This window comes from Phocoena sinus, chromosome 1 (genome assembly GCF_008692025.1).
Source record: "Phocoena sinus isolate mPhoSin1 chromosome 1, mPhoSin1.pri, whole genome shotgun sequence".
NCBI lineage: Eukaryota > Metazoa > Chordata > Mammalia > Artiodactyla > Phocoenidae > Phocoena > Phocoena sinus.
In genome coordinates, this window is record NC_045763.1 from 1,411,761 (window position 1) to 1,423,888 (window position 12,128).

At 51.9% G+C, this 12,128-nt stretch overlaps 1 protein-coding gene across 1 annotated transcript in view; it reads right to left on the reverse strand.

Moving 5' to 3' along the window:
* The window catches only part of MMEL1 (membrane metalloendopeptidase like 1), a 33,336-nt gene extending 23,553 nt beyond the window's left edge, over positions 1-9,783 (reverse strand). The window contains exon 1 of the mRNA XM_032648330.1: positions 9,630-9,783. Coding sequence (XP_032504221.1) covers positions 9,630-9,783 — 154 coding nt within the window. The remainder of the gene's footprint in view (positions 1-9,629) is intronic.
* Between the last annotated feature and the right edge of the window lie 2,345 nt (positions 9,784-12,128).

Sequence of the window (12,128 nt, forward strand, 5' to 3'; positions counted from 1 at the left end):
TTGATGAAAGACATAAGCCTATAGATCCAAGAGGGGCAGTATATCCCAAGCAGGACGAATACAAAGAAAACCATGCATGCAGCAGCATCAAGTCAAACTGCTGAGAACTACAGAAAATGAGATATTCATAAAAACAGTCAGAGGAGAAAAAAGACATTAATTCATGGGAGGTACAAGAAGAGTGACAGCTGGCTTCTCATCACAAACAGTGGTGGTCAGAAGACGATGGAACAAACTCTGGAATGGATGCTTGAAGAAAACTAACTACCAACTTAGAATTCTATATCCAGCAAAAATATAGTTAAAAAGTGAAAGTGAAATAAAGACATTTCAGGCAAAAGCTGATAGAATTTGTCTCCAGTACACAACACTCACTACAACAAATAACCAAAGAAAGTCTTCCCACAGAAAGAGCAGGTAACCAGTTGGGAGTCCAGGTTGGTGGGAAGGAATAACGACCAGGACCAGAAAGGGGAGCGCAGGGTAAACAGGGTGAATGAAGCATTGTGGGAACCCAAACAGTGCATCTGACTGATCTGCTTCCAGTCTAGTCAGACGAAACCAGAACAAACACCCAACACTGGGGAGGTAAGTTCATGCCTTCTCCATGCTTATGTCCCCCTCCCATTTCCTCCACTGTATTCCCAGCACGGGCTGCCGTAACCTTCTGGTTGGGGGAAATTCCTGGGGTAAGTTCATCTGATGCTACAGCTCAAGAGTTTCCTGAGGATGCAGTGGGCTCTTGAGAAAACATTTCCAAAATTGAATGAGATGAGATCACCATGTTTGTGCACTTTGCCTTTAACTTACACCACCTCATTTGTGAGGGTCACCACCTCCATTTTTCTGATGAGAAAACTGACAGGAATGTGGGGTGATGCACCCACGGCCAGTCACTAGCGACTGGTGGAGGTTGGACTTCCAGCACCCATATTCTCATTCAAAATCTGTTCTTCTGAGCAAGAGAAGAGGCAAACAGCAAGGCCTTTGACACAAAAGCTGAATAGAAATGAAGTCTTCCTCTAATGCTAAAATAGGATCAACAGGACACACAGCAAACAGACCCCAAACAGGGATATTTCCCCCCTTCATGATTCCAGAAGGGAGTAGACTTCCTTGTGCCCAGTTGACATGTGTCTACTCTTGTTCATTTTTATATTTGCTTGAATAACTTCTGTAATATGCCAATTATTTTCACATAGACTCTCTACATTAAAAAAAAAACAAACCTGACATTTCCTTTGAAAGACCTGTTCTCCTAAAGGTTGGCCTTGATGTGAATAATTTGTTTCCTCTTTCTGTCTCTCTCCTCTTCCTGTCTCTGTCTCTCCCTACCTAACAAAAGGGGGATACAAAGAACTTTATTGGGTGGAAAATAACCGTCCTCCCTGGAGAATGTATCATCACAGGCTGGTTGTCATGCAGGTGTGGGGTGTGAGCTTACATGACCCTGTGGTCAAGGAAACCACAAGCTGAGAAATTAAATTTAGGCTGGTAGCATTCCCAGGTGCCTGATGGAAACAAACACACATATTGTCTGGAGGGAAACTTAGCCCAAGTAACAAAGGCTTCTCGCAGATAAAGCCAATTTGAACATGGACTGAGGTTTATGAAAAGACCAGATTCCATGAGTGAGAAACAGCAAACAGCAGGACTAGAACCCCAAGGATTCATAGTTTGGGATTATCTGACCCATAACATGTGGAAGCTGGCATCACAGGCCCCAAACCTCAATGTCTCTCTGTACCTGTGCCTTTGCACATGTCATTGTAGCTGCTTCCCCTGAAGGGGCAGAGAATATTTCCTCCCTCTCTTCACTGTGGGTTTGCCCCTATGGCTTTGGTAATAGAATGAGGTGGACATAATGTACTCCAGCTCTGAGCCTAGGCCCTAAGTGTGTTTCCACTTGTCCCGATGAGCTTCTGTATGGAGAGGGACATGCTTGCTGGTCCTTGTAGGAGGATGAAATTCATGGAACAGCTGCCCCAGCTGAGGCTGACCTACATCAGCTGAGCCCTGCAGCCTACTGATGGATGTGTGTCATGATAAATAAGTGTTGTTTCAAGCTCCTGAGTATTGGGGTGATTTGTTAGGCAGCAGTGGCTAGCTGATGCAGAAATAACCCACTATGTTTGAATCATTGAAAGAAATAAAAATTAAAAACAAGGGCAAAGAAAAAATTGAAAAAATCCATTTGTAAAAGAATCGCTTGGAAACTCCAGAAATAAAAAACATGAAATTGTTGAAAATAATTTTTTTAAAGAAAAAATCCAAAATGGATGGGTTAAGTGGCAGATACAACAGAGCTGAAGAGAGATTTAGTGAATTTGAATGTAGTTCTAAAGAATTTGCCCAGAATGTGGGGCAAAATCAAAGAGATGGAAACTTTTCTCTAAAAGATATGGAAGATAGAGTGAGAAAAATTGAGTGCACATGTAATCATAATTTTAGGAGAAAATAAAGATAATGTGGGAGACACAATATTAAAAAGACAGTGGCTACAAGTTTCCAAAATTAATAAATGTCATTAGTGCTCGGATTCAAGAATCACAACAGATGCAAAGCAGAATAAATAAAAAGAGCTTCATAGTTAGACACCTCGTGGTAAAAATGCACAGTACCAGGGAGAAAACAGCTCAGAGGGGAAAGAGTTCATCTGACAAGAAGGCCAGTTAGGTTGAACCAGATTTCTGAACAGCAGCAACGGAAGTCAGAGACAGCGAAACTAAATCTTCAAGATATTGAGAACGTAACTAAGCCCAGATTTGTGTAACCAGTTAAACTATCACTGAAGGATGACTACCAGATAACGTCATTTTCAAGTAAACAAAAATGAAGGTTTACAGTTGAAAGAGTATTTTAAAGCTGTGCTCCCCAAATCTGCCTGATCACAAGAAAGGCCTCACATGCTGGTTACAGTACAGAATCGGGGGTCTTACCCTGTAAGATTTCCTGGTTCTGCCTAGGTTGAGTCCTGTTATGGACTAAACTTTTGCATCTTCTCCCCGCCACCCGCCATTCCTATGTTGAAGTCCTAACCCCTCATGTGATTGCATTTGGCGTTGGCACCTGCGAGGAGGCGAAGAAGGTTAAATAAGGTCGTAAGCCTGGGGCCCCGATCCAGTAGGGCTGGTGTCTTATAAGAAGAGGAAGAGACACCAGAACTTGCCCTGTCCTCCACCACATGAGGACACAGTGAGAAGGTGGCTGTCTGTAAGTCAAGAAGAGAGTCCTCACCAGGAACTGAATTGGCTGCTACCGTGATGTTGGACTTCTGGGCTCCAGAACTAGGGGAGAATAGATTTCTGTTGCTAAGTCACCCCGACTTATGGTATTTTGTTACAGGGGCCCAAGCAGATGGAGACAGGGTCCAAGGTGTGGCTTTTTAACAATTGCCCCAGGTTACTCTTGATTGTCAAGCAAGATCAACAAATGCTGTGTCCTAATCAGCGTTTCCCAAACTTTAGTGCAGATGAGTTACCTGGGGATTAAATGCAGATCCTAATCCAGTAGGCCTGAGATGGGCCCTGAGTTTCTGAATTTCTAACAAGCTCTCAGGTGAGGCCAACACCACTGGTCCATGGACACACTTTGTGTGGGAGTCTCCAAAAGCATGTACTTCAGAAAGAAGGTAAATGATTTCATAAGGGCTACCTGAGAAGTAGGGAGAACGATGAGCGAAGAAACTGATAGGGGGCTTCCCTGGTGGCGCAGGGGTTAAGAATCCTCCTGCCAATGCAGGGGACATGGGTTTGACCCCTTGTCCGGAAAGATCCCACGTGCTGTGGAGCAACTAAGCACATGCGCCACAACTACTCAGCCTGCGCTCTAGAGTCCGTGAGCCACAACTACTGAGCCCAAGTGCCACAACTACTGAAGCCTGTGCGTGTAGAGCCCAAGCTCTGAGACAAGAGAAGCCACTGCCATGAGAAGTCCACGCACCACAACGAAGAGAAGTCTAGCCGCAGCTAGAGAAAGTCCACACACAGCAACGAAGACCCAACGCAGCCAAAAGTAAATTAAAAAAAAAAAAAAGAAACTGATAAGGACTTGGGAAAATCGAAATTAAATTGAGTATATTAGAGAATGTTGCCTGTGTGCGGTAAATAAAAAATAAGATAGAAACCGCGGACTCACCCACAATAACGTGTGATCAGGGTGGAGGACGACTTAAACTGTTCTAAATGCTTGTATTGTTTGGAAGAAATATGAAGATACTGACTAGCTGAACACTTTAAGTTAAATACGCATATAAAATTTAAGGTATATTACTTCTGCTTTCCGCTTACAACATCAAAAGCCAACTAGAGTATCATTCCCTTTCTAACAACAGGAAAAGTCCAGATAGTCTACAGAAATCACAGCTTTTCTGGAGCTCATCCAGGACCTGAGGTAAGAGGGTGACCAGGAAAACAGAGCGACACGTCCCACCAAGCAGAACTGAGAACTCTGACAGGACCTAGGAGTAAGAGACAGTCACCACACAAGTGGGTAAGAAGAAATCAGCTAACATTTTACTGAATTCTTGAAGGCCAAGTGCGAGTTAGCTTGTCAGTGTGGAACAGCTGGAGCCTCAACACAGGGGGATTTTTTTTTTTTTTTTTTGCGGTACGCGGGCCTCTCACTGTTGTGGCCTCTCCCGTTGCAGAGCACAGGCTCCGGAAGCTCAGGCTCAGCGGCCATGGCTCACGGGACCAGCCGCTCCGTGGTATGTGGGATCCTCCCGGACCGGGACGCGAACCCGCGTCCCCTGCATCGGCAGGCGGACTCCCAACCACTGCGCCACCAGGAAAGCCCCAACACAGGGGGATTTTGCACTCATTCAACAGTTATTTCCATGGATCCTTACCAGGTGCCAATGAGAAAAACTGGGGCAGGTCTCAGAAGACCAGAGAGTCCCCCTCAGTGGCACAGGCATGCAGGAGGTTATCTGCTTCTGCTGAGGTGCCAGCGTGAGGCGTCTCCTGCTTGTAGGACCCTCCTCTTGTAGGAAGCAAGAGCTTTAAACCACTGAGGGGAGCGTAGTAAACCCTCTCACTCCCGTGGGCCAGATGAAAACCTACTGGCCCAGAGGAGAGTCAGATATAAAAATCCTCTGCTCACGGGAGAGGCACAGGAGACCCCTGTGGGCCCAGGATCCTAGACTGACGTCAAGCTGAGGTCTGCTGCCACTAGGAGAGGGGCAGGGGACTCAGGCATGAGGCAAAGTTTGATGGACATGGGGATCGGGGCAGGGATACTGAGGCACCCCCACTCCAAGACGGAGACGGGGCCAGGACACCAGAGATCCCCCACGCCAGCATGAACCAAGCACTAAAAAGCAAGGGCAACCTACCATCTGTGGAGGGGCAGAGGCAGAACCCCTCTGTGTTGAACACATCCAGGGACTGCTGAGAGCTGAGGCTGGAGCAGGAACAATGGGGAACCTCTGGCCCCGCCCCAGGCCCATTTCTCTAAGCACAGGTAATCATTGCTCACAGCCAGAGAAAGGTGAAGTGTGTGGGGCACCGAGGGTGACAAAAGTGAAAACAAAACCCCGAATCAGCTGACTCCTGACTGGATGGATTCAATCTCTCACACTAACAGACGGAACAACCGTGCTTGTCTCTGGTGCAAATGCTGTTTACCTCAGTCTCTGCTCTTTTGCTGGATGTTTAGCCTTCAGTAAAAATGTATCTCACACACACACACACACACACAGAGGCAAGGAAAAACAATCCATTGCCATGAGATAAACTAATCAATAGAAGTAGACTCAGAGGTAGCTCAGATATTGGCGTTATCAGAGAAGGACTGCAAAATAACTACGGCTAATACGTTAACATGTTTCCATCTAATGGAAAAGGTGGATAACATGCATGAACAGAAAAGAAATTTCACCAAAGAGATGGAAACTATAAAAAAGAGGGAAATGGAAATAGCAGAAAGAAAAAGCATGTTATCAGAGATGAAGAATTCCTTTGACTGGCTGAGCAGCACGCTGGATACAGCTGAGGAAAGAACCAGTGGAACTGAAGACTGATTAGGGTCAAACTCTTCAAACTGCATCACAAAGAGTGAAAGAGTGAACAAATTCTGAACAGGGCACCCCAATACTGTGGGATAATATCAAACCATCCCACAGATATGTATATAGAGTCAGAGAGAGAGAGAGAGAGGGAGGGAGGAGAGAAATGAAACTCCTTAAACAAGATAGCTGTTAATGAGAAGAAAACAAAATAATAACAAGGAAAGGAAATGTAATCCAACTGTCCTTCATAGCTCAGCTGTGAAAAATACTCAGGAGAACTATTGTAATGATGTGTATGGATTTATCCAAAAGCAGTGATGTACCTATACTGGGACAGTGGAAGCCTGGGTGGCTTAAGGAACGAAATCTGCCGCCCGTTCGGGATGTCAATAACAACATGGATAGGGAACCAATGACAAATCTAATATTTTATTATTAAATCGGATCTGATGGCATGACAGACATTTTTCTAAGTGTTATTGATGTATTAAATCATTGAACCCTCCAGTAAGCCTCTATGTTATGTTCCATTTTACAGATAAGGAAACTGAGGCACAGAGGTGTGAAGAAAACCTTCCAAGGTCACACAGCTGGGATCTGGGGGGCTGGCAAGCCCAACCAGGCTGTCAGATTCAGGAGCCTGGGCATTAACCACAACCTTTCGATGCCTCCCTGTGATCTAACACTGACAATAAAGAGAGAAGGGTCCAAAGATGAGGCTTAGACACTCCGGTCCAGGGGTTGGCAATATTTTTCTGTAAAAGGCCAGACAATATATGTTTTAGCCTTTGTGAGCCATATACAGACTCTGTCTCACCTATTCAACTTAGCGCGTGTAGCCTGAAAACATCCACGGACAATGCATTAAGTGAGGAGACACAGCCGTGTTCCAATAAAGCTTTATTTACAAAAACAGGCAGTGGGCCAGATTTGGCCCACAGGCCATAGTTTGCAGACCTCTGCACTAGACAATGAATATGGCTCTTTCTGAGGAGCAGAATTCCAGGAGGCAGGATTGTGGGTGTAGGATTGTATTTCCCACTCAAAGTTTTATTAAAAAAAACACTCAATTTTCTGAAAAAGGTTTATCTATAACTTTTGAAATAAATATTAAAACAAAAAACTAAGGTAACCATTAAAAGGATTAGAAATATAAAACTTTCAAGATAGTTGCAGGAAAACAGAGTGAAAAATAACAGATCAATCCAAAAGAAGGCAAGGAAAGAGAAAGAAGAGGCATCAGAAACACGGAAGAACACAACAGAAAATATCGTACATTTCTGTGTGGATGCACATAGACTAAATCCTCCAGGTACAAGATGGAGACAAAATCAAGCTGTACACGGTTCCGAAAGACACACCTAAAGCCAAAGAGACAAAGTCTCAAAGAAAAAGGGTGGAAAAAATAGAGAACAAATGCTAATTCATATCAGACAAAACAGAATTTACAACAAAACATATTAAGGCAAAAGGCACAGTTAAGATAGAAAGGGGCGCTACGTAATCATACAGAGTGAAGATACACTGATTCTAAATTTACATCCACATAATAATGCGGCTTTTTTTTTTTTTTTTGGCGGCGTCCTCGGCAGTGAGAGCACAGAGTCCTAACCACTGGACAGCCAGGGAATTCCCATAGTTTAACCTTGAAATACACAAATTAATACTTGGCATAACTACAAAGAAGACTGATAGTTCTCTAGGGCAAGGTTTTAGCACACACACGTCTTTCAATAATTGAAAGGTCAAGAAAATGGAAAAAAACAAACATATAGACGATTTGAGTGACCTGACGGATGCCTCTAAGCCGCTGTCTGTATCTCCACTTCCACTTAAGGGTGATTGTGTGCACTGCACGTGCGCACGTGGATTATGTATAAGACTGACCGTGTGTTGGCCCTAAAGCAAGCCTCAGCAAATACCGGAGAATCAATATCACATACACCACGGTTGCTGACAAGAATGCAATTAAATTAGAAACCAATTTAAAAAGGTAACTAAGAAAAAGTCTCCAAGCATCTAGAAATTTAAAAAAGAGAGATATCTAAATAACTCATAAATCAATGAAAAAACCCCACAAAACCATAGTGGATGAGAAAGTCTTTAGAAATAAATAAAAATGCAGCATTTAAACTCTTCCACGGGCTCCATCAGGACCTGAGGCCGAGATCGGCTTGCGTCATTTCGGGGGGGTAGGGGCACAGAGTCCTGCCTGAGGGGCCCTGGCAGAGACCCCACTTGTATTTAGGGGACCACGAGGAGGAGGCAGGCTGGGCAGGGAGGGTCCCTGCTGTCAGGCTGGTACCACCTAGATGAGGACTGGGGGGTGGGGTGGGGGGGGGTCAGCCCTTTCCCCTGGGAGCCTCTCAACCAGGTGTTTGCAGCCCAGTAGTCCCGAACAGAGGTTCCCTGGGGTCTGGGCTCTCCGAGCAGTGAGCAGTCTCTCCCCACGGCCCGTGCCCATGGAGATGAAGTGTCCATCGACCCTGCCAGGAGACCCAGAGGGGCCAGAGACGGCAGCGGCTGGCAGGGTCCGGCCAGGCACCTGGTCAGGTGGGAGCAGCCCTGGGCAGCACCCACATCTGTAGGCAGCACCCGCGTCTGGTTCTCAAAAACAGCCTTGCCCAGTGGTGGATGGATGGTCCCACCACAGCGCAGGTGGCTCTGGCCAGTGAGGGAATATTCTAGTAACAAAGCCTGGGCTGCTACTGTTGGGGCCGTGGGGAGGGCTTCTGCAGATCCTCCCGAGTCCTGAGCCCACCCGTCCACCCACCCACCTGCAGGAGGAACCAACTGCACCTCCCAGCTGTGCCCGAGGCTGTGCCTGCTGGGAGTAAGGTGCCTCTGGGATTTGACCCAGGCCACCTGGTGCCCAGGTGCAGGCAGGCGAGCACCTCCCCCCTCCCCCGCAGTGCTTCCCGACGCGAGGGGGGAACAGTCCAGGCTCCTCCACGTTGGCCTTGGTGAGCCGGGGGAGGGACTGTGAGTGGGGGTGTTCCTGCAGGGTGGCCCTGGCATCCCCATCTCCCTAGGACTCCGGCCTGGCCCCCACCCATCACTGTGCAAAAAGCAGAGCCTGGGAAGCCACGAGGCCCCGGGGGCCCAGGTCTTCAGGAGGCCGCGAGGAGGATCCCAGCAGGTTCTCTGCAGGATGGCTGCCCGGGAGGCGGCAGGCGAGCCCCGCTGGCTGGAGGGATGCCGTGCCGCGGGTCCCCAGCGCTGGAGCGCGGGCTCCTGCTGCTGGGCAGGCCGGGAACTGCAGCGCCCCTGTACGGCAGGGGAGGGGAGGGGCCGCGCAGATGCGGCGTGGGGAACCGCTCTGCCGCATCGGGAGTCCCGTAGGGGCCCGCCAGCCCAGAGCCGGCAGAACCAGCCTTGTGCCGGCCGGCGCCTGGGCAGAGCCTTCTGGAAGGGCCCCGGCCCCCGCAGGTCAGTGCCCCTTCTCTCCAGGCTGCAGCACAGCCCGGCAGCCCCTGGTGCCCGGAGCAGACCCCACCTGCCCGCTCGATGGCTGGCTTATCCAGGTGGGCGGGCACGCAGACGTTGCCGAGGCCGCGTGGCGAAGAGGCGGAGAGCAGTGTGTCGGTGGCGGGCCCGAGGGGAGGGCGCCCTCACTCACCTCTTCTGTCGGCGTAGAGGAGGCCCAGGGCGACCAGGGCACCTGTCACCAGAAGCAGCAGTAGCAGCAGCCCTCCCTCCAGGAAGCCTCGGTGCTCCTGCCCTGCGCGGCCTGCGATCTCCACCGTCCCCACCGGGCTCTCGGGCTTCCTCATCGCAAGTCTCTAGACGGGGAAAGTGCACAGCTGAGGAGCCCCAAGACCGAGGCCAGGGGCGGCGTCCACCCAGCCTGGGGCGCCAGGGCCCGGAGGACGGGCGTGGAGCTCCCGAGGCCCTGCCTGAGGCTGGCGGATGCTCAGCACCTCTCTCCATCCCAAGGCCACAGCCGGCCTGTGCCTGAGGGCTTTCCTCTCTCCCCCGGGCCAGCGTCCGAGTGCCGGGGGTGGGGCGGGACTGGCCTGCTGGCCCTGGTGGCCGTCCCTTCTGGAGGGAGTCCCCTCCAAGCTTGTTCTCTGGCCGGGGCTCTGCTCACAGCTTGCGGTGGGCACGCAGGGCCCAGAGGCCCAGCTCCCAGGCTTGTCAAGAGGCTTCTGCAGTGGAGCCTGCCTGGGGTTCTTGTGCTGAGAAGCTGTGGGCCTGGGTGCATCAGGGACACGCTCTGGGAGGTGGCTTGGGCCACTGGGCTCCCTGCCCACTCTTCCTGCCTGGAGCCCAAGGGGCAAGGGGGAGGCGAGAATGACTGGAACCTACGCAGCGGTGACCACGCAGGCCACGACGGGCCCCGGCGGGGCAGCTCCTGGAGTCACCTGGCTGGCGCGCAGTTCCCGCCGTCTCCCCACCCTGTCACTACAGAAGGGACGCCTTCTCCAGCCAGCTGGGCGGTGACAGCCGGGCGGTGAGCAGCGGTGGAAGACACCCAGGGCTCCTGCTGTGTGCAGGACAGGGTGTGCTGCTCCTGTCAGGTGGGGACGGCGGACCAAGGGCTGCACGTGCTCCTGGGTGTACGTGTGCATGCCGCTGTTGCTGGCACACAGAGCCCTGACCCAGAAATGTGCCCGGGCCCCGGGGGAGAGCTGGCTGCTCTGCCGAGCTTCAGTCCTCACACAAGCTCACACTCCTGACGTCGGGGTCGGTGGGAGCCCAGCCCCGCCCCAGGACAGAGGACAGACCCTGTCCCACCCGCCCGCGCAGCCCGGAGATCGCCCAGGGCTGGGTTAGCTGTTCTCACCTGCTGGGGGGTGGGGGGGTTGGGTCCCTCAACCTCTGGCATCACCTGTCACATGACCCAACCAGAGAGGAGAAGCCAGGCCCGCTCTGATCTCAGGAGCCCCCTCGGCCCCCATCACCTGTCTCTGCACTCCCCACCCCGGACCCCCACCTGAGCCCCTCGCCCCCGGAAGTCCATATGCTCAAGGTCACCTCAGCTAGACCTTCTCCGGGTCCACCTGCCCCCAGACCTGACCTGCTTCACCACCTCGCCTACGGCTCAGCCTCTATGGCCTTTATTTCTATTTCTTTTGCCCACCGCCCCCTTGGGAACGTCAGTGCCGGGGCAGGGGGCTCCTTCTGCCTGGCCCCCAGGACCTAGACGGGTGCCCACGACCTTGGAGGCATCCATCGACGACTGTCGAATGAATGAACGGCCGGGTCCGAGCCTCGCCCGGCACCTGTGGCTCTGGGGTCTCTGGCGTCTTCTTTCTCTGATCAGAACTAGAGTCCGCTCATCACTCAGTTAATTCACTTCACTCTGTCCTGCTGACTTCCGGGGTGCTGGGCTGCCTGCCCCACGGCCTGGGAAATGGGCCGGCGCTTGGAGAGTGTGCCCCCCGCCGCACCGCCCAGGAAAGCTGGCCCGGCTCACCTGCGGGTCACTCAGAAAGGCCGCTACCCACAGGCAGGTCTCGGAAGGCTGGGTCGGGAGGGCTCCCAGGGGTGTGGCTCCTTCCGGGCCTCCTTTGTGATGCGGTCATGGGTTCTCTGGAGGCCTGGACGCCCCCTGCTCACAGCTGGCAGGTTCCATCCGGGCTTGGTGTGGGGGGAGGGGCACGAGGCTCCCTGCTGAGCGGCGCCCCCCGGTGGCTGAGGACCCCGCCTCCCGGCCCTCCTTCCTCCCTCCCTTCGGAGTCCGAAGGGGCCGCACGGCTCCTGGGAAGGAAGGCCAGACCCCTCTCCTCACCCTGCCCGCCTTGCCCGAGAGAGGTCGGAGCCAGAGAAGCACGCGGGCCGCGGGGTCCTTTCCCTTCCATCTCCAGTGAGGCTGGTGTGTTCTGGGGGTCTTGCCAGGGTGTCAGGGGAGGAGGCGTCCCTGCTTATCATGATGGGGGTGGTCCTCACCCATAGACACCCACATTCAGCTGGTGTGGGGCTCGGCTGCCTCTCCGCCCCTGGGGGGTCTCAAGGCTCAGACCCTAACCCCTAGGAGGCAGGTGGCCCGGCTGGGGGACAGGAGGGGCCCTCCGGGCTTCGCAGAGGCACCCCAGTGCTTCAGAGCGTTAGGCGGGAGCCCCTGGCCCAGGGCTGGGGGCCGGGTTGGGGGGCTGTGTGTGGAGTGGGCCCCAGT